The sequence below is a fragment of the Pezoporus wallicus genome, unplaced genomic scaffold (assembly GCF_028554395.1).
Source record: "Pezoporus wallicus isolate ANWC-B61680 ecotype Strahan unplaced genomic scaffold, APGP_CSIRO_Pwel_v1 contig_227, whole genome shotgun sequence".
NCBI classification, from domain to species: domain Eukaryota; kingdom Metazoa; phylum Chordata; class Aves; order Psittaciformes; family Psittacidae; genus Pezoporus; species Pezoporus wallicus.
This window is the reverse complement of record NW_026635704.1, coordinates 13,726,350-13,750,269: the sequence shown is the minus strand read 5'-3', so window position 1 is coordinate 13,750,269 and position 23,920 is coordinate 13,726,350. Positions and strand designations below refer to the sequence as shown.

At 42.3% G+C, this 23,920-nt stretch overlaps 1 protein-coding gene across 23 annotated transcripts in view; it reads right to left on the bottom strand.

Moving 5' to 3' along the window:
* Positions 1–23,920, bottom strand: part of DTNA (dystrobrevin alpha) — a 229,614-nt gene that overhangs the window by 171,235 nt on the left and 34,459 nt on the right. The window contains exons 1-2 of one of the 23 annotated variants that reach the window (XM_057397726.1): positions 13,652–13,846; positions 3,097–3,170 (exon numbers count right to left, since the gene is read on the bottom strand). The exons of 19 other annotated variants lie outside the window; for them this stretch is intronic. Coding sequence is in view for 1 of the 4 variants with exons in the window: in XM_057397725.1 (XP_057253708.1) it covers positions 13,652–13,668 (17 nt within the window). In the remaining 3 variants the exon portion in view is untranslated. Of the gene's footprint in view, positions 1–3,096; positions 3,188–13,651; positions 13,847–23,920 lie in introns of those variants that run through there. 3 more of the 23 variants (XM_057397727.1, XM_057397725.1, XM_057397728.1) reach the window with 3 other exon arrangements.

The window sequence follows — 23,920 nt, the reverse complement described above, 5'->3', positions numbered from 1 at the left end:
ACATCTTCAGTGAGAAGGCTTTTCACATCAGCTTTGTACTCAATGTACAGTATTAAAAAAAATATCATTTTAATAGCTGACTCCTTATAAATGATTAATGTATTGCATTGCATGTAAGTGCTCTCCTGTTTCTAGGAACATCTACTTGGGTAATACTCTCATTTGTGATTCATGTGCATGTTCTTTTATAATTACAGTGAAACAACAGTTTCTGGGGAAGTGGTTTTTAAAAGTATGTCGGGTGCTGCAGAGCAAGATCAAAGTACAATAAAACTTATGTGGAAGCAAAACTCGTGCATGAATAATGGCATCGGCTCTCACAATGGGCTGTATAAACACATGTAATTCTAAACAGGATGGACTGTATTTTCCATACCAGCAATTAATCATGGAAGGCTATATTCACATGAACAGGCTGAGCACATAAGCTTGAATGTATCACCATAACCATTTGCTTCAGAAATATATACACATACATGCCTGGGTTCCCACCAGCAAGGAAACTCTCACTGCAAGATGTCAACACAAATCTTTACATAGAGTGTTCAGGATCCTATAAACAGCAAACACACATGTAAAAGCAGCCTCAGCAAATAGTAATGACTAAACCAGACAGTCTGTATTTCAGTGCGCAGAGAGGCGGCCAGAGCAGCTGCAAAGACCTCAAGTTCATACCCTGGAATTATCAAGCAGAAAACTGCAAAATGTGCCAGATATGGCACATCAGGATTGAGTCACCTCTTGTTTCGCTTTAGTGAGGAAAGACATCGAGGCAGTGGCTGGAAATAAGACTTTGCTTGGATGTTTGAAAGGAAAAGAAATACTTTCTGTAAGCAAGCGTTAAGCAGGGTGCTGAACAACTCCAACACCAGATGATCCCCAAATTCAAGCAAAAACCCTCATAGCGACTGCAGCACTTCTACTACCACCCATGCAACTCTGGTGGGGACTCTGAATCTCACCTGTCAGTGCTAAAAAGTACAAGATAAATGGGTTTCCAGCTCAGCTATCTGCATTTGGAACATTGTTCAGCTGCAGGGCTTTGGCATTTATCTTAGTAAAAGTAGATTGCAAGTGCAATGATCAGCTGGTGAGCAGCAGTCTGCATGGAATTCCTTGGTCATCCAGCCCAATCACAGAACACACGGGTTAGCTTATTGCTTTGCAAATATCAAATGAGCACAGAACAAAACATGTCAGAAGGGGTTTCTTCCTAGAAAATGATACAGCTTAAATGATAGATTTGTTCAGAATAAAAGAAATGAAGCAAATAATGTATTTTACCTCCACAAAATACATTTTTGAGGAATTGTATTGAAATGCTAAGCTTTGAAGGCAATATCCAAATATCACAGTGCTTCTTTAATATAGAGTTATATGGATATTATTTTGCCAAAACAAACTAGAGAACAGAAGAATCCTTGTGGCTTAAACTGCTCTGAGATTTCTCTACAGCCTCTTTGCAAAAATACTAACCTGAGGTGTAATGTGAGAAAAGCAAGTAAGGAGATTCAGGCAGAATGTCTTTCTTCATTCCCAGGTGAACAGAAATCTCCATGACTTGTGTCCAAATATTTCGAAAGCATCAGGACAAGGAAGTGACAGGTATTGAAGACTCCCCCTACCTTCCCCAATTACATGAACCATCAGACTAGAGAAAGAAAACTTTTTTTCCTCTGCTGTGGTATTTCTTTTCATTCATCAGCAATCTAGTCTTCTATGGGATATAATGGTACTTTAAAACCTGAAGTGTGAAGGTCATGAACTGAATTCATTCGAAGGCTAAAAAATCTAGTACCAATAGTAATGGAGTAGTGTAAAAGACATAATCATTATGAAGTGTGTGTAGTTGTTTGTGTATATGAAGGGCTTCAGGGGAATAGAAAATGTGAAAGATTTTCTCTGATGCTGACTGCAGTAAAATTTGAAGTGCCTTGTAATTCCTGGTCCTGTTTGCATGTGGGACCAGCTCCTGTGCTAGGAAATATATTCTGTCACTGGGAGAGATACAGGCAGGACCTTCCAGCTCTGTCTCAGCTGAGGATGCCAGGAGCCCTGCCAGGTCTCCATATGTGTGCCCAGATACCACCCGGTAATAACCCCATGGCAGAACCAAGTGGGACCATCCCCGCATCCTGGGCTTGGGCTGCACTGCAGGAAAATCCAGAAACACCAGCAGAAGAGAAGTACGGTGCATTCAAGAGGCTCCTCTGTCTGGACGGTGGAAGGACAAGGACTGTTGGTAGCACTGCAGAAAGTACCTGGCATGTTGCTTGCACTCAGGCTGGGAGATGCAGGGCCTGTTCTCACTACTGCTGAGGGATGACAGGTAAAGACAGGCATGTTCCTGCATTTCTGTTTCACCCTCTCAGATGTTTGCTTTCACCCATCCCAAGTGCGGTCAGCAGGATCACTCTCTCATGGTGTCTGCATGCTATGTTACTCTAGCGTTGCCTGGGCTTTAATGCTCTGCTGCTATACCTTAAAAACAGTGAAGTTTTTCTGCTGAGACAACAGTCAGTACAAAGCACTACCAGCAAACCCTCAAGCAAAAGCCACCCCCAACAACAAAAGAGAACTCAGGGAACACAAAACAAGTCTCTGCTATTAACAGCATTGTGTGAATAACTTAACAGCCTTTTCTACCTCTACCCTCTGTGTGTTAGTATCAAAAGGTTTTAAGAAGCACTCCAAGGGCGTGAGCCTTACCGTAAGAGGCTACAAATCTTAAAAACTGCACATGGAATTCCTTTTCTTTCATAAGCTTCAGAAACGCATTCCCTGAAATCCCCTGTGCTCGTCCATCAATGTGGAGGTGAATAAATGTAGCAAAGAGCAAAGGTATTATGAAGTAGCTTCTTCCCTGCCTGTCACTGCACTGTACAGCCATTCGCATCTGCAGCGTGAGTTCAAAGCTTGAGTAGAAACTGTCACTGTCTGACAAAGCCTTTGCACTCTGTATCAAAAAGCACCCATTCACATTTTCAACAGTATCCTTTTCTCTCCAAGAAGAAAGTTTTCAAGAATAAATGATATTTCTCAAAGCCATTGCCAGTACCCAAGTGCTCCCCACGAAGACAGTTAACTGCACCCTACCCGTAGAAATGATGCTCCTCCGATCGCTTGCTCTGTTCCCTGCTTCTTCTGCCTCAGAGTGCTCAGATCAGATCCTGCCCCAGAGAAAAAGCAGAGTCAAAGGCTTGGGATACTCAGAGCCGAGTCCTGAAGTCAGGCTGCAGGAAGATCAAGGACTACTGGGCTGAAGTGGCATGGAAGAGAGACATATCAAAGTGCACTATCACTCAACCATCACACACAGGTAATTGAGAGCAACTTAATTTGAAACCACTGGTCACCATCTGGTGATAAAATAATGAGACACCAAGTGAGTTAAAGCAAGCTTGCAGATAATGGGATATTTTACTTACACTACATAATGAAATCCATCATCCCCCCCATTCATACTGTCGAGTCTTTCCCAGTTTAGCAGTTTAATACCACTTGTGTTAGCTTTGTCTCTCCTTTGCTTCAATTAGAAGCTGATTTCATCTTTCTAACAGATTGCATAGTACACGCATGTGCACATCACCTTCCAATTCAAGACACTTCTAACATGAAAGGAAGTTAAGTAGAAAAGAGAGCAGCTAAGACTGCCAAAGCTATGCCACTCCTAAAAACAGGCAGAGAAGAAAGCCATTGGGGTGAACATAATTAAACAAGGCAGAATTAAAGCATTAAAAAAAGACAGGACTCTAAGTCTCCCCTTTCTTCACAACTCCTACATGTATATTTATGAATCCTGGAACAGCAGCAAAATAAATAGTAATATCCTAACACAGTGAGAGGCTTTAAATACATGTAAAAGCTTTAAACACCCAACCTGCTCTGCTTCTAATTATTTTTGCTACATGTGAAATAGTTGAGGAAAACATACACAATATCTTTACTTTGTTAATTATCAGCTGGCTCCTGCTGCACATTACTAAGCTGCTATGGCAGTGACTAATGCCTCTGACAATACTAACTTCCCAATAACACCCTGTGAAGGAATGTGACCTGAACAGTGTAGAAAGAACTAGCTGGAGGTGTTTATTTTCAGATAAAAACGGTTTATTTACCCAGGTATAAGACAACAAATATTCAACACCACATGCACAAGTCCTGAGGAGGAGGGGCCGCATCACACTGCCTACTGTTCCCACACACTGCCTACCACAAGCCAGAGTAACCTGGATGCTTGCGTTTCACATTGTTTGCCCATGGGAGAGATGAGGAGAAGCAAGAGCACCTGGGATTCCTCCCCAGCGGCGGTTTAGATGCTGTGGGCTCTGCTCAGTGACTTCACTAGCACACTGGATGTGCAGTGGCAGTGCCATACCACACACTGACGCTCAGGCTCAGCGACAGTGCCAGTCTGTGCCCCTCAAGAGGGCCAGGCCCTGTGCCATACCTTCATGCATTCAGTAATTCCCTGATGTGAAGCACACAAGGGGAACGCCCACTGAAGTGAGAGCATGAGGCAGCCATCCCCTTCAGCATGCAAAGAGCAGGGCTGCTCAGCTGCAAGGGACACCAGCTAGTGTTCCAGGTCTTGGGATGGCAAGGACTCGGCATCAGGGAAGATGAAGGAAACATGACTGCCCATAAAAGGTTTCTCTGCACTGTTGCAGCCCAGGCACAGCCCTTTTCCCCTCACCTCTGAATACGAGTCTTTTTTTTTTTTTTTTTCCTTGTTTTCTCAGTGTAAGTACCTTCTGCCAAATTGATTAGTGTAATAACATTACAGCTTGGCCAGGAGCTTACACGTCTTAGTACTATGTGTGTGAAATAATGTTACTCTCCTTTCCAAATCCTCCTAGAGTGGTTAGGAAAGCAAGCCTTCTCTTGCACAGCTGCATTATAAAATTGCTGAACAAACCTATTCTGCCTATAATGGGAAGGGACACATTTTCTTCTCTACTGTAAGTAGGTCAATGAAAACATGATGTTGTGAGGAAGAAGCTGTTTTCCTCCGTCCTCTTTCCCCTAATGGCAGTTTCAAATCATTCCAATTTAATTATGTTTCTAGTTTTACCTATAATAACATTGCAAGGTTATTAACAACTGATATATTGGTGGTCTTGAAGTCTGGGGTTTGGGCTTCCTCATGGGCTTACTCTAGCCTCAGGTATACACATGCAATTCCTACACAGGGCACCTCACTGCACAGTTAAGAAAAGCCTGCAAAAAAATTCTAGATGTGTAACGCAACAATACATTATGAGGCACAAATTTTAACTCTCAGCTCTGAGATTTGCATTGAGCTTTTACATTAATGCAATCTCTTTTTGAGGATGAAATGATGACAATCATCTACTCTAAAGTAGCTACACTGTCAACAGTGAACTTGCTCTGAATTAATACTGCCATAAACAAAGTGAGTATTTTCAGTGGAACTACTCCAATTCATTGCACCGAGAGTCTTCTCTGCATGCATTTCGTCAGGAAGAATTAACCAGTAGCTGAAGAAACACTGAACTTGCAGTTACAGCTGTATGAATACTAAATGCAAATTAAAGGACACTGGTAATGAAAAAAATACATTTGGAGGGAGAACACACCATCCCAAACCAGAAAAAAAAAGGAAAAAATACATTACACTAAAGAGACTATAGAACACCTAAAATCTTCTAAAATGAAAGTTAAACACCAAAATGGGTGTTGCTTTTTTCCTGACAGCCTCTCTATATTTTAGAACAGATGGTGTAAATTAGTCTTGTCGACATAATCTGAAAAAAGGAAAAAATAATTAATTCACCTCACGTAATGCTTGTTGTACACTCTCACTCACCCACACAAAGCACTCCAAAGGCCCCCTTCTGCCACCAACTGTTTCCCATAGCAAAGGCTGCATGCTCTTACAACCCACTCTTTGTACCCTTGTCCTGAAAACAACAGGCCTGCCTAGGACAGTAAAGCTAAGCACGCACAAGTGGACACCAATCTGTCCTCAGTGCGAAATTGTTATCCCATGACTTCAAAGGGGACTCAGATTTCATCCTAAGAATCCAATTACATATTTCAAATTTGGAACTCAAATGGACTGTCAAGTGCCAGCTGACAAAGTGATGTCCCCAAGTATTTCAGGACAACGATATTTGAACTGAAATGCAAAGACAGCTGTTTATGCCTTAACCACTTACCTATGGAACATTTCAAATGGAGGAAATTACATGATGAATAAGTGCCTGTGTACCTCAGCAAATCGCATCCCACTCTGCAGAGAGATCTTTCCAATCACAATTTATAAACCCAGGACACCATGTTTTTCATTAAGAAAATAATTCCATGTGCTGTATTATCACCAGTAACACCAAATCATAAAGATAGTAGAAAAGATATGCAACCCACCTCCCACTATGAGCTAAAGCCAGACACACTTCACTCATGTTTATTAAAACCATTCCTAACACCTCCAGTGATGGAGACTCCACAAAATCCAGTGGCAGCGTGTATCAAGGACAACATTTTCCTAGGGTTTACCTCATCTTTCTGGCTTCACTTTAGACCCATTTCTCTTTTTCCACAGCACAGAAGAGAGATTACTGGGCCTCCTCTTCACAACAGTCCGTTCTGTGCTACCTGCGACTGAAAATCTTCCCGTCTCTTAACCTGCTCCCCAGCAAGCTGCTCTCCTTTAGGCAAAGCAAACATAAACCTTTCAGGCTTTTCCCTTGGGGCATATCCTCCGGATCTCTGGTCATTTTTACTACCCTCCTCCACTTCCAAAGTGGCCAGTGTTTTCTCAAATAGCAGTGCTCCAAACCAAATACAGGACTTCAGCAAGAGAGCTCATCAATGTGTAGCTTGCTCCCTGCAGGCTGTACTTCCATATGCATCCCAATACCAGGCTTTTCTTTTTTGCCTATCTATTGACATTGCCAATTGATGTTCAGCTGGAGATCCACAGTAATGCCCATGCTCCTCTGAAGAGCTGCTGTCTCACCACTTATTTCCCCCCCTGTATTGGTGTCAAGAGCTACCAACACATAGTGCAGGGAGCCCTTTGGAGCTACACTCCACCACTGCCAGCCTCTCTGTGCCCAGTGAGACAAATGCGCCCTTTTGATGGCGCCTCATGAAATATCTCAAGTTGTGTGTAGTTCTTAACTAGCACAGAGTGAAAAATACTGCAAATCCAGCGAGGACTGGGCCGATATTTGCATAACCTCCCCCTCCTTTTATATGCCTGCTCTATCTGTCAGGGAAAGGATGGAAAAACTATTAGGACTATTCCTTTCAAGGCTGATATATCCAATTTTATTCCCTTGCTCTATATTGAGTCTGTTAGTATATGTAGTCATGCCTAATACAAGCCCAAGCAGTCATCCACAATGGTGTACAGCAGAAAAGGATAGGACTAATGACCTGTGAAATAGGTATGGCCAGACCTGGCTAGGCTGAGGCCGCTCTTTGGCAAAGCTTGGTTTGTCTTGGACATAACACAACGGATGACTTATTTAGTACTTTACACACACAGTTACAAAAGCTGAGGCTTTGTGCACAAGGAATTTATTTCCACTTTCAAGAAAAGAGAATGGCCTGAAAAATTATTGGTCTAACCCCTTACTTTATGGCTTTTTCATAGAGAATACACTGTTTCAGTGTGGGTTGATATTAAGCAGTGTAACAGCACAGATTAGGCCCATTCAGTCCAAGTTACCACCGAGTTATGTGTAACTGTGCGTGACTCTCAGCAGACACCTATTCACCTTTCAGTGGAAACGCACCATCCTGTGGAGAGTTCGCTTAAGCCTGGAAACTGTACTTTTTGAAAGGGCTTTGAACTCTAGCACCTTTAATTCTCTTCAGGAATACATCACCAGATTTAATGTGGATGAAGAACTTATGTCTGCTTGGATTCTTTTCAGCCGTCTGCTACCTAATCTATTTATTTAGCTGTATCATTTCTGAAATCATATTTACTATCTCCTAGACTCACATAATTGCTTCTTGCCATCATCGTTTCAGCAAGTTTCCTTTGCTTACACCCACTTCCTACTATAAAACTTTTTTTCAGCTGCTCTGCTAAATTTTATGCTTGACCTGAAATTTTACATACCAGATTATCAGAGTCAAGCCAAATGTGTTATTTATACATTTTCAGCAATTTTCAAAGCTAAAGTTATTGAAAAGGAATAGTTTTACCTGTGCTAAAAGAAATATTTTATCATTCTTTTGCTGAAAAGCATTCACTCCTCCAGCTTTCACAAAAAAATTGGAACCTGGCAGGTAGGTCCAACTGTCATCTCTCTGATCCTACCAGCAAACAGCCATCGAACTTACTAACAAAAGCCATATTTCATCCCCCTCTAAAAACGTTTCACAAGGAGCTTTAGAGCTTATGAGTGCAAGTGATTGCTCTGTCAGCAGGTCTGAACCTTGCTGATGACTTCTGTTTTGAACTGACAGGGATCTATAGGAGATGTGCTCAGGGGGCTTCTTGCAAGCCACACACAACTTGTGGTATTTGAAGACGTGTCTCCTCCAGAAATTTCCTCCCTGCTGAGACTCTGTAGGCAAGTGGAGGAGATGGAGCAAGGACTTCCACTGAACTACCACTTCTGGATGTGCTGCCAGCATGCTCTGGTTCCTGTGACTATGTGTTCAATGGGTCAGTCAAAAATTCATCCACCTGCTTCTGCAGCTGAAATTAGAGGGGAGATGACCTGGAGGATGGGAGTAAGAGAGTCAACAATGGCCTCGCAGGTGGCTGAGAGAAGTGGGAACACAGGATGCAGAACAGGTTGCAATGTGATAGATGGCATAATCAGAAGTGGAGTTCTTTTAAAGAAAAACATGACCTGTTTACATGATAGTCTGGCAGAGTACATGGCTTCATTCTCAGCTATGTCAAGCTCTCCCTGAGCTCCTATAGCTTCATAAAACAATTTGTATTGCATTAAACTGATACAATTTATTTTCCATAATAAGACATGGAAACTGATCAAACTTTTAAGGAAAAAAATTAGGCCACAAAACACTTTGCATTTTGTTTGATCTGTTTTGAAACACATTTTGATGGTGTATATTCAAAGAAAAGTGAAATATCTGTAATTGTAATAGCAATTAAAAATACACATCAAATACCAAGACAAATGCTTTCAAACTCAGATCTATGACGTGCCTTTTTCCTCGGTTCTAGTCTGCAAAAGCCTAGCCAGTTCTCCTAGATGAGATTCAATTTCTCAAGTATGTGAAGCTTTCAGTTACATGAATTAGTTAAGAATCCAATTTAAAAAAGCTGTAAGATTTCAGTTATCACCTCAAAAGTTACAAAATGTTTAAATCAGTGTGCTGCTTTTGTCATTCTGATGTCAATTTACAAGAAAAAAGAATGATTTAAAACCAGGAAATGGATTATATTTCCATATCACACAAATGATACAGTAGCCCTCTTAATCCAATATAAACTAGTTGTGTATAAAAAAGAAGCAGGGGACACACGTGACATGATAGCCAAACTGTCACTGCTTTATAAATCTGGAAAGAATCAAGTGTTTCCTAATCTTGCTCCAAGGATAATGTCACCTTCAGAATCAACACAGACTGAAAAGGTAATTACCAGAAAGCATATACACTCATTAAATGGTATACCTTAAAAACATAGCAGGAAAGCCTAAGATTACTAACTAATTCTATCTGCAGCTGTTACCTCGTAATGAGTACTCAAGGACAATTTCACTCCAAGCATGCTCTCCTCTGCTTTTCTTGTGCTTACTTTCACTGTGTTTAAAAGAACCTGTCAGAAGTCCTGAATAGTTTTTAAAGCCTACCTGCTCTGCTTCATTTTCCTCCTTTTTTTGTTTTTTCCTTTGAGTGCAAATGTTCTTACAAATTTACAAGGAGGTGTTTCATACCAGAGTAGTCTTATCCTTACAAAAGATACAAAAGAAAATAAGAATGCAGCACTTAGATACCACTTTTCATCCCTTGATCTCAGAGCACTTCACAGAACTGGGCAAGTTTTACTGTCATTGCTCTCAAAAAAAGCTATGCCAAGCCTCCTACATGACTTGTCAAAGATCAGGCACAGAAGCCAACTCATTCCCTCCACTGCCCCAGGGAAGGTTATGTTCAGCAAACAGCTACCACCAAACCAACAAAGAAATTAATAAATAAGAATTCATTATTTCCACTACTTTCCCATCTCTTCTTTATTACTCAGAGTATAATCCCCAGTTCAGGTTTTGCAGCCAAATGTAGCAAAAGGCCACGTAATTGGTTCAGACACAGGGAAGACACAGTAAAACTTGGCTTCCTGTAACACCCCTCTGCCAGGGAGGATGGCTTTCTTGAGACTATTAGGTCTTAGGCATTTTCTCAACTACCACAGCTGCAATTAGATGCATTTTTAAACAGCCTATTAGTGGGAAGTATTGCTGTGTTTTCAGGTAAAGTCACTTCATACAGTAATAATTACCTCAGGAAGTTTTATTCCCTGATACAGCAGGAGCCAGAATCAAGAGTAAGCGCAGGAGGCCTGACAACACTTGGACTGGCTTCCCTGGGTTCCACTGTGGGTTCAGAGGTGATAACATGGCTGCTGCATAGGTCACAACTGCATTAGTCTTGGTTGTGGGTGTTTTGGGGGGTCTTTTTTTAAAGAATTACCAAATCACACTATTGAGGTTTTCTATGGCAAGCTGTATTATATACAGCATTGGCTGCCATACTTTGCCAAAACAAATTAGCTGCTGTCACTGGAAGCAGATTCATCAGAACCCGAAGGAAATCATATCACTGTGAGCTGCTTCTAGGTACTTTTGAACTCAGAAAAATGCCAGCACATTGTCAGGGAACCTTGGGGAAATGGTCCTTAAAATCATTACCAGCAGGTTGCTGATGACATCCCTATTTTGCTACTTAACGGCATAATCATCACTGCAAAAAGCTTGAAGATGAGGCTAGAAACAAGGATTTACAAAGGAAAAAAAATCATAACAGAAAGAAAGTGGGAAGCACATACAATCACAGTAAAGTCTAGCAATGAAGGATTTTAACCCCCATATGCATATCGCTACCACTGGTTTTAGCAGGGTTAATGAAGAAGAAAGCATAGGATTTATTAAAGGATGAAATGCTGCAAATCCATTTTCACCTCAGAAAGCATCGCTGCTTTCTCTCATGAGAAAGTTGCTTACAACTTCATGGCAATGAAAAGGGAGGGACTGCGACCTGCCTGCTCCAGAACAGTCAGAGCAGCACCAGTGTGGCACACGCTAGTGATGAACAGTGCTCCAGCATCAGAGTAGCACCTTAACCACTCAGAGTACCCAAAAGCAGGAGGCACCTATGCTTCAGCTGTAGGCCTGTGCTTCCCTCATCAAAGTCCTGTCCCCTGCTTGCTCTCCCTGAAGACTGGGGCCTCCATGATCTCTCTCTCTCTGCAAAGCAAGAGGCAAGGGCTGGGGGCAGGTGCCCCTCTGTCCCAGCAGCACTTCTCCAGGGAGTCCTGGGCAAGGGGAGGAAGGCAAGGCTGCAGTAAGGGAAGAGCCCAGAAGGTCAAGAAGAATGTGTTACCAGCCCCCCAACACTTTGTTACAAAAGCCTTTAAGAAATAGACGTGTCCCTTTCTCTCCTTCCTCCCTCCCCACTTCCCAACAAATCCTCACCCCAACTGTGCAAAATTCACCCTGGCCAAGGACTGTCCATTTCAGAAAAATATGCCACAATGTAATAATATATAAAGTATATCAAATACAGCAACATTTTCTACAGGAAAATACCAGTCCACTGAAGATTTTCCATTTACTGCTACAACAATTGAAGACATTATTTCAGGTGGATTAGATACACTGGAATATATCTTTTAAAGTTAATCCAACACCACACCGTAGTTCTTTGCCCTGGGAACTCCCTGTTCCTGGATCAGATGCTCATTCCCTTCCAGGAATGAGATTTTTAAGGCAGCTTAACTTCCCAGAATACAAAGCAAGTTTCTTTGTGACAAAGCTCTCCAGTGCCTCTTGGAACATTTAATTATGGGAGAAGGGTCTCAGATAATGAAATGGGAACATCATGCTCCTGAACTGTAACTTCTGAAAAGCAATACATTGTGGTAGGGAAATGCAATTTAATTTCAAACTGACTCAGGAATTTCCTATGGAACATTAATTCTATTTTCTGCTCACCTCTGAATGTCAGTTTATTCTCCTCCTTCAGTTTAGGAAGGTTTTAAAAGGTGCAGCGAATCTCTACTTCCAAATCTGTGGATTTCTCCTCTCTCCTGCCTTTTGCCACAGCCCTGGGGAGGGTGCATCTGAAGACAGAAGCCTATTGTGCTAAGCCTTATCAGAGGCAATGCCTAGCCCAAGGAACTGCTATCTAGATACCTAACACAGAAGAGTAATGAAGGTATTTCCACCCCCTCAAGTTTACAGGGGCTCTGAGATTTCACACAACTTGCCTGCAGCTGCTCAGCATCCTGTGCAGCAGCCAGAAACTAACCACAGCTTTACTCAGCCCCACTGTGAGTTTTTACTGATCTTGACACATTTTCTCTCAAAGTTTTTCCACTTCAATACCAAAACAAATATTATAGCAAGAACAAATATTTATGTAAGTAACTGTTGGTCTTGAAATTTAGCATGGGACTGAAGTGTTCAGCTGGTCTGAGCTAGTACAAGAATACCCACTAGTACAACTGTAAGAGAAGTGGCTTGAGTGTCATTCTTACCCCTGCAGTTGTTTTTTTCCAGATTTACTCTAAAGGTTATATATTTCCTTCTTCTCCAACCCCTACATGTAACCATACAGAAAACACTTCATGGCATATTTGCTCACCCAAATATATCCAGAAGTTCTGCAAAATTCAGGTAAGCTGATCAACAGGGATGAACTCCATCAAACGGAAGCAAGCTAACTAAACATACCAGATGGATCATCTTTCCTTCAAAGAGGAACCATTTCTATTTTAGTTCCCCCAATTCCACATATTTTGCAAGCACAGACTGCCGTTATGTGAATCTCTTTGGGACTGATATCTATAACCAAAAATGTTAGGCGTTCCAGTTATCTGCAGACAGCACCTACTTCCTACAGTTATTATGGGCAGTACTAACATGTCAGGAATTCTGAGAATGTTTGGGTGAACTGCCACCAAATCCAAAATTGGGAGCTCCTCTACTATGAGTGTACAACACGTATGCCCAGAATAAATGGTAAAAACAATGCTGGCATTTAGGTGATTCTCATTCAAAGCACAGATTCAGATGAAACTCCCAGTATCCAAGTACCTGCTATCTAGCAAACACTACATATGGAAATATGGAAAACTGCACACTTTTCAACTTTGTAATAATAAGCAGCATTTCAAACAGCATATCCCACTGATGAAGAGCAAAGGTATATAACAAAATTCAGCTGCTAGGAAAAGAGCACTCAAATCTGCAATGGTAAAATTGTTAAAGCCAAAGACTCCCCAGGTATGCCAAGATAAGTAACCTTGTGGGTTAACACTTCACTGAGGAATAAAGTTCAAACTGTAATGGGAAAACAGTGGGGAATAAATCACATATCTACCTCATCCTACAGGAACTGCCTGAAAGCAGAAGCAAAGCCCAGAGGAACCACTGAAGCAAACATATGCAAAGGCAGACTTCCTACTTACCCTATGGTATGCACCATGATCTCTTTTGCCACCTTAGTAATTCCAAAGAATCCAGAACGATGTTATTTTTTAAGGGAATACTAGAATCGTTAGAGGAGACAGAGGCAAGCTGACAGGCAGAGCTTTGTGAGAAGCCAGGCAGAGAGGGATGAATTTAAACCCTGGCTCAAGACGCTGTGTATTCTGTGTCTATCTTTAACTTCTAAATGATTTGGTTTCACATTCCTCTGAAGTCCTGCTGGCAGATGCCTCTGCGCAGCTTTACCAATCGCAGGCACCCGGGCCCCCTCCCCTCCCCTTCCTCCCTCCCTTTCCCCAAGTCTGCCACTCCACCCCCATCTCCCCCATTCCCAGAGTCCAGGTTTGAATCCCGGAGCCAGCGACTGAATTGCAGTCAGAAACAGGATGGCAAGAAAACCTCTTCTGTAGGGGACTGCAAGCTCTAGGGCTGGGGGAATAAAGCAATTCACCCTCGTTGCACGAAGCTTCTGCAGAGGCTCATATCTGTATGTTTACAGCACTTCTGCCCATGCAGACTGCTTTACTGAGGAATGGCATACAAACAAAAACACAAAATAAGACAAGATGTTACCAGATCTTAAAACACCAAACTTCTGGACTTCCACTCTCAGCACATTTGTGGCTCCTGACAATAACAATGCATTGCAATGTTGTGCAGAAGTCAGACTCTGAAATCCAGACAACTGATTGGCAGTATTCAAGGTGACTGAAATGGGGAAAAAAAAGTCCTTCCATGTAACCCAGAAGGTCTGTATCCCTCCCAGGAACTTCAGGAGTCATTAGCATTGACATAAACACCTGGCTCTTAATATGAGCCTTATGGGCTTTTAAATTGTAAACACGCATTCAGTTTGAATACTTCTTGCCATCAAGACGGCCTTATCTCAGACAGGGTTGGGAGTGGAACAAGCCACAAGACTGTGTAAAACATATGAATTACTGAACACTTTCAGTTGCAACTGGAACATATCAATTGACAGTCATACTAATTCAAACAGAGGAACATAGGAAATGTCTCTGGTTTACAGTCTTCCGCCTTTGAGTGGCTACCAAGAGGGGTTCATTCGTACCCAGAGATGCAGCCAAGCAAGAAGCAAGCACAGGCTGGGGCAAGGCCAAGCTATGCCCAAAATCACTTAGCTAACAACACCATTTATAAGTGCCTCCTCAATGCCCTATGTGATGAGGAATTACACTTCTCAGGGCACCAGTGTTGAGAGGCTGGACTGATTTAGTAGTGAAAGTAATCATGCGTTTACTTCAAGCTAACAAAGGAAATAGCTCAAACTTGAGAAGGCCTAAAGGCGAGGGGGGGGGGGGGGTAGAAACATCCAAAGAGCTGTATCTTTGTGGGCAGTAAGTAAGCCTGCACTTCATCTCCTGCCAGCCACTCTTCATGATGCTGTTTGATAACATATATGTAACATATAAAGTTTGATGAAAACAGTAACTCCAGAACTATTTTCATGGTCAGTCTCACAGAGAAGAAGGCAAGAGCTGCTCTTAACCTGGAGTCAGCTCAGGTTTGTAGGCCTTGAAAAGTTGCCACCAATATACAAATATTAAAGAATAAACTAGATGACAGCTTCTGAAAAGTCAAAAGATTTATTTTGAATCACTAACCCTTGTTACTATTAGCAAAGCCAGATTTCAGTAACATAGAAGTATAGGATCATGGAATGGTTTGGGTTGGAAGGGACCTTAGAGCTCATCTAGTTCCTTCCTGTAATGGGCAGGGACACCTTCCACTAGACCAGGTTGCTCAAAGCCACATCCAACCTGGCCTTAAACACTTAAGAGAGACAAAGAGAGAAAGAACAAAGAAAAGTTGTGCCTCTGTGGCTGAGAGCTCCTTTTAATTAGGACAATAAGGAAGGAAGAAAGAAGCTCCCCATGGAAGAAGGTGTGATGGACAAATGTGGTGGTTCAGAAGTTAAGTCATCAACAGGAAGGATTAAGACAACAAAGGCAGGGAAATCCAAAGAAGTATGGCCACACTTTCATCTAAACTTGTGCGTTTCCCTTACTAAATACGGGGAAGAAGATGATTGGATTTTAGATCCTCTAAAAGAGCACTTCAAGGGTTTGCTTCCCATGTCTCTTAAGAAGTTATTTATAAACCTGAGTATGTGTGTGTGGGGGTGGAGATCCAGGAAACAGGATGCTGGAAATTACTGTGAAACCCTGGATGTCAACGTGGACAGCATGATCCCAATCCCATGAATGAGACAGTCAGAGGTTGTATGTCCAAAACTTCTATCACATAAGCCAAAGGAAAAGACAGGTGTCCGGTTTCCTCAGCTGAAGAGACATGCGATAATACCAGTGTCTAATGTGCAATTTGAAGTGTGCAGCAAGAGGAGATTTACCATGGCTGTGAGAGGCAATACTACTCCTTCCCTCCCAGCAGTGTCTATTGCTTATAACTATCACCAAATGTAATAGATCAGGGACCTCTGTGGCATTAAATTTGGGATATATGAATATATACTAATCACAAGCTCTTGAGGAGCAGTGGGAGCAGGAGCTGGCATGGGAGCAGAGAAGGGAGCAGCAGGGTAATCTGGTACCAGTGACAAGTGTAAATAGGTAACATGTTTGGTATCATGTGACTTCCTTCCCATTCCCAATTTAGCCCGGTGCCTAAGAGACATGATCTGCCCCTTCATGTTTTCCTATTTTTAATGTGTACAGAATTTGCTCTTTGTCTTCCCTCGTCTGTCAGTATCTTGAATTCATTTGTCTTGACAGTTTTAAGATCTGGGCTTACTGGGACAAGCAATGTCTTCTACCCTACGGGCTGAGCTCTTCTAGGTCTTACTAAGAGTACTTTTTGCTCTTAGGAATGATCTTTTTAACCTCTGCAGATGATTTCAGCACAGGTTTGTTCAAGAGTAAGAGCTCTGAGTAGCGGACAGGCATTGCATTGACAGGAACACAGTTCCTGCCTGTCACAGTGGATCCAGCACACTGACTTTGTTTGGCATTACTCCATGTACACACGCCTCACTCTTGGCTACTCAGCTACATGGTTACACCAAGAGCCCACTCCAACACCCTCAAACAGGTGGGTTTGAGCCAAGGGCTGACCCATGAGTTGCCTCTCTCCCAACTATCACATTTTTTTACTGGAAATGACAGGAAACAGCTTTAGAAACTGCTGGAGATGGGGGCTCTCGGATGCACCCACCAGCACCCACTCCCTTGCTGCCCTCCACAACACAGCCTCCAGCACAGCAGGGTACATTTCCTCTGGAAGGCAGCCCAGATGACAGAGGTGGGCTCACACTGGGCAAAACACTGCCATGGTCTCCCAGTGTGGTCTGACTGCGCTGAGTATACTCCTCCTACCATTTCCAGGAGGCTCACTGGATAATGGGAGGAAGCTAGAACTGTTCAGAAGGGTTAGCTCTGCTATTTGCAAAACATGTTCAAATTGCCTGAATTCTCGGTAAGCATTAATTAAGTAAACGGGGAATGTGCTCAGTACATGGACTATGTACTCCATGAGCAGCAACAGAGGATTTTCTGTGCTGGCTTTTCTGTTCTTGTCTATGCTTCTATGATTCAAGCTATGTGGGAAGAAGGCAGATTATCCATAGTCACACATCTAAGCTTCAGAAACAAATCATATTTTCAGTCAATCCCTTTTACCGAATAAAGAAAAACCCCATGATTTACTTTTAAACATTTCTCCCCTTTCTCCTATGTTTTGCATTTAAACTTTGGCAGAGTTTTTTTTTTACAAGCCTATGTTTTAAACCAGTACTTATCATCATATATAAGCATGTCACATCTACAAGAGCTAGGACATAAATGCTTTGGCTTAATTTTTGTACACAAGGACAAAGTATGGACATTCTGTAAGTAAGCGATTTACAAAAAAATGTGCACTTGCCCTGTTATCTGCAAAATCAAACCATTCTTTAACAGATGCATTTTCAAGTTTACTTGAAAAAGACCTATGAGGACAACCAGAACAGTTCTGCTTCCATTCGTCTTTAATCCAAATGCTAAGTACAAGAAAAAGACTACTCTTTTTGTTAGCTGTCCAACTGACCACTAACCTGAAGATCTCCAAGATATATTAAAATATAGTGAATTTTAAAATAACCAGGTTTTGTAGGTAAATAGTTGAATTTTACCACACTGAAAGGAAAAATATTTTTCAAAAAATAAGTAAGCCAGGTAAACCCAATCCCACATAGTGCTGAGCCCTGAAAAGTCTTTCCTGGCCTGATGGCATTCACGGATAAAAAAAAAGGCTGTATCATCCATTATTGGTCCTTGAAGGGTTTGAAGTACCAGCTACAGTTCATTAAAAGTTGCTTGGTGAGCAGTGCATCTAATGAAGATTGTTTTGCTAAGGATTTATGATCCTTCTTCTTTACTGCTTCCAACAACAGTAATCCCCATTCCACCTAAAGTCTCACGAGCACTCCTACCCCCTCAGGACATGAGTGTTGCCCACCTACACTTTCATCTTCTTTTAATGTACCATGAAACCAACCTGCACGACCACCTCCACCATAATGCCTTTAATTTCCCCAGGCCTCCACAGCTGTTCTTCCTCCAGGTACTGCCCTCATCAGTACTCCCACTGACTTCCACGTGCCTTTCTGTACTTTTTCCCTACCTGGGAAAAAGCAGCAAGCTGGTCATGAAGCTCATTTAGAGCTGTGGGTACCAGACTAGGAGCTGATTCAAGAGGTGCATGTTGCCTGTCCTGTCCTTTTTGGGGTGATATCTGGAATCCCATTTCATGAGAGTCAAGGAGAATCAGTATAGCTGAGATTTCCTCCATTGTTAAACTTAGCAGGAAACGTTTAATGAGTTCAAATCTACTGGCTGTGGCCAGGAGTGTGAGAAAAACAAACACAGCACCATTGTTTTCCCTTAGAAAGCCAAACTCAGAAGGAAAACAAACAAACATCCCACATGCCAGCTACAAACATTCATGACACAGCCTTTGCTTCAGCACTAGATGAGCTCTGTCTCCTCCATGGTAAGAACTCCCTTCTGCTTTGAAGGCTTCATGTCTGCTCCAACCAAGTATACAAATGAAGATTGCTAATTAAGAGAGCTCATCTGCAGCCTGTTCCTGTAATGAGTAACTGAAACAGGGAAGTTCAGGTTGGATATATGGAAGAAGTTCTTCACTGTGAGGGTGGTTAAGACACTGGCACAGGCTGCCCAGAGAAGCTGTGACTGCCCCATCCCTGGCAGTGTTCAAGGCCAGGCTGGACAGGGCTTGGAGCAACCTGGTCTAGTGGAAGGTCCCCCTGCTCATGGCAGCAGTGTTGGACTTAGATGACCTTATAGTCCCTTCCAACCCAAACCATTCTGTGATTCTATGATTCTATGAAATATTTGTGAAAGTAAAGACTGCAACACCAAAATTTGCTTTGTCACAACCTTCCCCTGAAATTGATATCCTTATTCCTGAAATTATTTATTTTTGTTACGGAAAGGGCTCTGTTATCCTGTCTCAATCCAGCACTTTGGTTTCATTGCAGCTGAAAAAGGTCTGCAGTAAGCTATTTCATAAAAATGGCACAAATGTGATGTATTTCTATTTGCCTGGATAGACAACCACAGGCCTTGGGTGGAAATTCAGCCAGTGCCTGAAGCGTGCGTGCAGGCCGACATGCATGTGGATGGAGCGAAACACACACACACTTTGTTTCAGAACTGGAAGAGGATAATCTACGAAACAGATTCTCTGTTCAGTTGAGCCAAAGGTAGGAACAATCCCCTTTCATTCACCCCACATACCACTAAAAATCCCTCCTGCTCTAAAAGAAAACTCACTTTATTCTCTCCTCCAGATGAAAAACGGAAAAAAAGAGGAAATTACTTTTTTTTTAAGGAAAAAAATACATAGCAAGAACACAGAAGGAGGCCTGGAAGTCTCAGAAACTGCTAATGAGACCTGGAGCCTTAATATATAGGCCAGCCACACGAATCCCATCAGATCAGTTATGTAAAAGCAGGCAGCGTCTGACTTACTCTCTGTAACGCATCAGTGCTCTGCAGGGGCTGGGGGAGACGTCTCAGCCGCACAGCCCTCTCTTGCCCTCTCCGCCCTAGCCCCAAGGTGCACACAGACCCCTCAGGTTTTGGGGGGAAATACCCCAGAAGGGGAGGTTTGATCAGCTGGAGGGCCTGGGCTGGGAGCAGGCAGGTTGAGACAGCCCGGAAGAAGCTTGTCCTACTGCTCCCTCTGCTGTACCCATCCTGCGGAGAAATCCCAAATGTCATACAGAGAAGCTGGATGGCACTTTTCAGCGAGCGAGCTGCAGGTAACAGACCCAGAGACGCTTGGAAAAAGGGTAAAGTCGCAGCTGACGAGGAAGAAACCACCACCACATTCAGGAGATGTGACAGCACGGACCTTTGCGCATTTAATGTATCAAATCTCTTTTGCTCTGTACCTGCCAGGATTATCCTTACACTCCCAAAACGGCAAAGGAAAATAATGTCTCTCCTTGGGCACGATCATCTCGATGTAGAACACATACTGGGATAATGAGCTCATCTTATGAGATGGATGGGTGTCAGGATCAGCTGTAGAGAAAGGCCCAGCGAGGGAGCTCTCCTTGCAGAGCTGCCGGCAGCAGCCAAGCACCACATCAGGCAATGCAGACAGCAAAGGGGGAGAAACACATTAGTGCCACACCAAATTTGAACACAAAGCATAGGCAAAAAAGGCAGAAAGAGGAAAAATGGCTTTTGGAAATGGAGTCAATTAATCACATGGGAATTACCAATCTGACAGTCATAGAGAATGTTTGCTTTATCCTGCAACCACCTGAACACAGCTCCCATCAATAATCCCACTTCACTTATTTCTGAGGGCTGAGAACTTGGCAGTGCTGGATAGCACCTATAAAAGACATTTGTAGCTGCCATGAAAGCATTTATTTGAACGTAAGGAAACCTGTACCCCAAGAAAAAATACGTATTTTCAAAGGCTTAGACACTGCAATGTGCTTTTTGCAACCTTCAGAGCAACACTTCAGTTACTCCACAATTTCCTTTAGCACTGATTTATGGAAATCTAGAGTAGAAGCCATTTCAAAGGAAGAAATCCCTCTCAAGCACTTTCCCCTGCAAAGGTGCACACTCATCAGAATAGGGAGGAATGATGAGAAGAATCAGCACCTTCAGGAAAAGTGGACACTTTCATAATAAAAGAGGTCGTAAAAGCCTGGAATGTAACTTTGAAAGACCAGACATGCACTCATCTTAAACATTCTGGAGAATTTCAGGAACTTCACACAACTTTCAACAGAAACAAAACAAAATCCCCTTCCTAATACCAATATGAGATTTAAAAAAAAAAAAAGTGAATTCCAGAAAGGCATTGTTAATAGATTAACTGCGTTCCATTTTTTCTCCATGCCCCAAGTATTTCCTTTTATAATATAGACATTTACAAGCTCATGAAAATACTTTAAGCTGGACTTTATGATATAACCTGGTGATAAAGTGAATTACATTTAAATGTCAATGTAATCTATGGAACAGAGCAAATCTGGAAGAAACTCATGCAGTAACTTTAATGTTGTGAATATACACTTGGTCATGACCTAACTCTGCTCTAAATTCTCCAGTTTCAGTTTCTGAAAAGCTGTATGAGCCATGTGATGCTACAGTTGTATTAGAGTGGGCGCTGCAGCAGTACTGTGTCCCACCCCTAAATGAGTTGCTCCAGCAAAGGAATGGGACATGACAATCTGGGGCAGAACACAGCCCATTCTTTTCAAAGGCAATACTCCAGATTTACATAAATGCAAACAAATGAGTTTGGCCTCAGGACTGACACAATGTACCTAATTCACGCTTACCCAAGTTTACATGGGAGAAGCTGGTGTGGAGCTGAAAATACAACTTAAACTAACAACTTCCCCGGGAAAACTGAGATATTGAGAAATATTTTATCTGTAATAATCCATAAAAATTACAAATCATTATGACATTATCCTGTGAAGCGTCATGGCAAACAGCCCACAGACGTACAATGTGCATGGCACAGAGACCAAGCATAGGTCTGAACATAACCTACTTGCTGTCAGATACTACAAAGCTGCTATGAATAAACATGCTCCTCATTATAGCACCTCCTCCCATCTCTCTGAATTCATCATGTTTATCCCCAAATAACATAAAATTCTTTGTTTGCAGCAGCGTAGGCTTTACCTAAGAGCCTCAGACATTACAGTGTAAATTATTTGTACCTTTTGCTACAAAAAGTCCTGCCCCAGGTCTTGGTGACTGAACACCCACTACCTGAGGGAAATCAAATTAACAGCAGCTGAGACAGAACTATTAAAGGCATGTTTTCCCCCTATGTACAGTGGTCTGTTAACATATCCACAGGCACCGAGAGGGTGAGGATAAAGCAAGGGCATTTCTCTGCACCACCACTATCTTTCACATTACTGTCTATTTTTGTGAAGGAGCAGTGCATGTAGTGGTATCGATACGCACTGGGGTTCCTCAAGCCTCAACTCCAGCATGCAGATTTCACAGACATGCACACAATGAAGGCACTAGCTTCCAAAATAAAAGAAGCAAGCTTTTTGCTTAAGACTACAGAGGTAACTGCAAGGTTGTTCCTAGTTGTAAGCACAATGATACAAGAAGTGGTGCACCAAAAGCCAAGTCTACCCTGCCCTCTCTTCCTCTGCCTTCAAGGGGCACCGCCCAGCATCCAGAGAAGGGGAAGGGTTTGGAATGACACTTCGCCTCCTTCTGCACAACCAGCCAGGCCAAGATGCTCACAAAGAAGCTGTATTCACCCCCTGCATTAACCCTCCTGAGCAGTCAGGGAGATGAGATCGCTGTTGCTTCCAGAAGAGGGTAAAGTCACATTACCAAAATGTTCAGGATGACACAATTCTATGTTCTGTGGTGGCAGCTACTGTCGTGACTGGGAATACCACTGTGGAATGCAGGTAGTCACAGCATCCCTGTGTCACAGACCACGACACTGTGCTTCTGCTAACCCATGGGGTGAATACAGCAGCTATAGTATGGGCTTGCAGTTCAACACCATGCTAGCAGAGGTAGGAGACCTTCTCATGCCTTAGTTCTGCCACAGATTTGATTTATGAATTTGGGAATTTACGAATCTGCTTCCTCCTTCTTATTTTTTAGCTCTTTTGTCTACCTAGCCATCAGTGGGTTTATGATGGGTGACATGTTTCTAGGTGTTTAAACTAAAAATCTGAGCTTGGACCTCCTAGCACTACTGCAACTAAAATTCTAACCATTATCCAGGGAGAATTTTGATTCCATTTAGTAAATGTAAAAAAATAACTAAGTCAAAGAAGAAAAAATGCACCTTCCTTCAAAAGCCTCTTTAATCAGGCCCAGCATCTGAATCAATGCTGAGCACAAAGACATAAATTTGGCTTAATGAAAACTGAATAGACCAAAAAACAACAAAAGAAGTCCCTTTACAAAAGGTACGCATTCAACCCAGCCAGTAAATAATTAAAGCCTCTCTCTGTTCCCTTCCACATTCTATTTTAAGTCTTTTCATTATATGGGATCAAAGTCAGCTAGAGTTGGAGAGAGTTAGACAAATCCATCACGGAGGCAGAATGAATGTATGATCTCATCCCCTGTGAGAGCAGCCCGACGGTGCCACCTGTTTGAGCCACTTCTGATGACACTGGCAATGTCAAGCACAGTGCTCAACATTCAAAGGGGGTTGTGGAGACTCCCTCCACCTAAGCAAACAAAATGAAAGAACTGCAAATCTGGCATCAAGAATGCTACAGGCACATGGGGCTGCAAAAGGAGCAGCCACAGAAAGGGTTCAGACCTCAGGAAGACAAACCACCAGGAGTCTTGGGAAATCAGCTGCGTGAATAAAAACTGACTTCCATTTGGAGAGGAGGCAAATGAGGAGAGAGACGATGAATGTAGGAGAGCTGTATACAAATTATAAATAGTTAAAAGAATGCAAAGGAATTTATTTTCTCATACTAAAAGGAAAAGAATACGTTACAGCCAAAGGATAGAACAATTAAGGAGATATGGAAGAAAAGTTAAACATGGAGTTTTACACTGAGAGGCAAATTTAAAAGAGATTAAGGAAAATTCTGTTCTACCTTTTTAAACTGCAAGCTTAGTTTACCCTGTGGAGCTGTCTGCAGCATAATATAATTGGGACCAAAAAGGACTATAAAAAAAAATTCATTAGATTGTTAATGAATTCCTGCATGTTCCCATTAG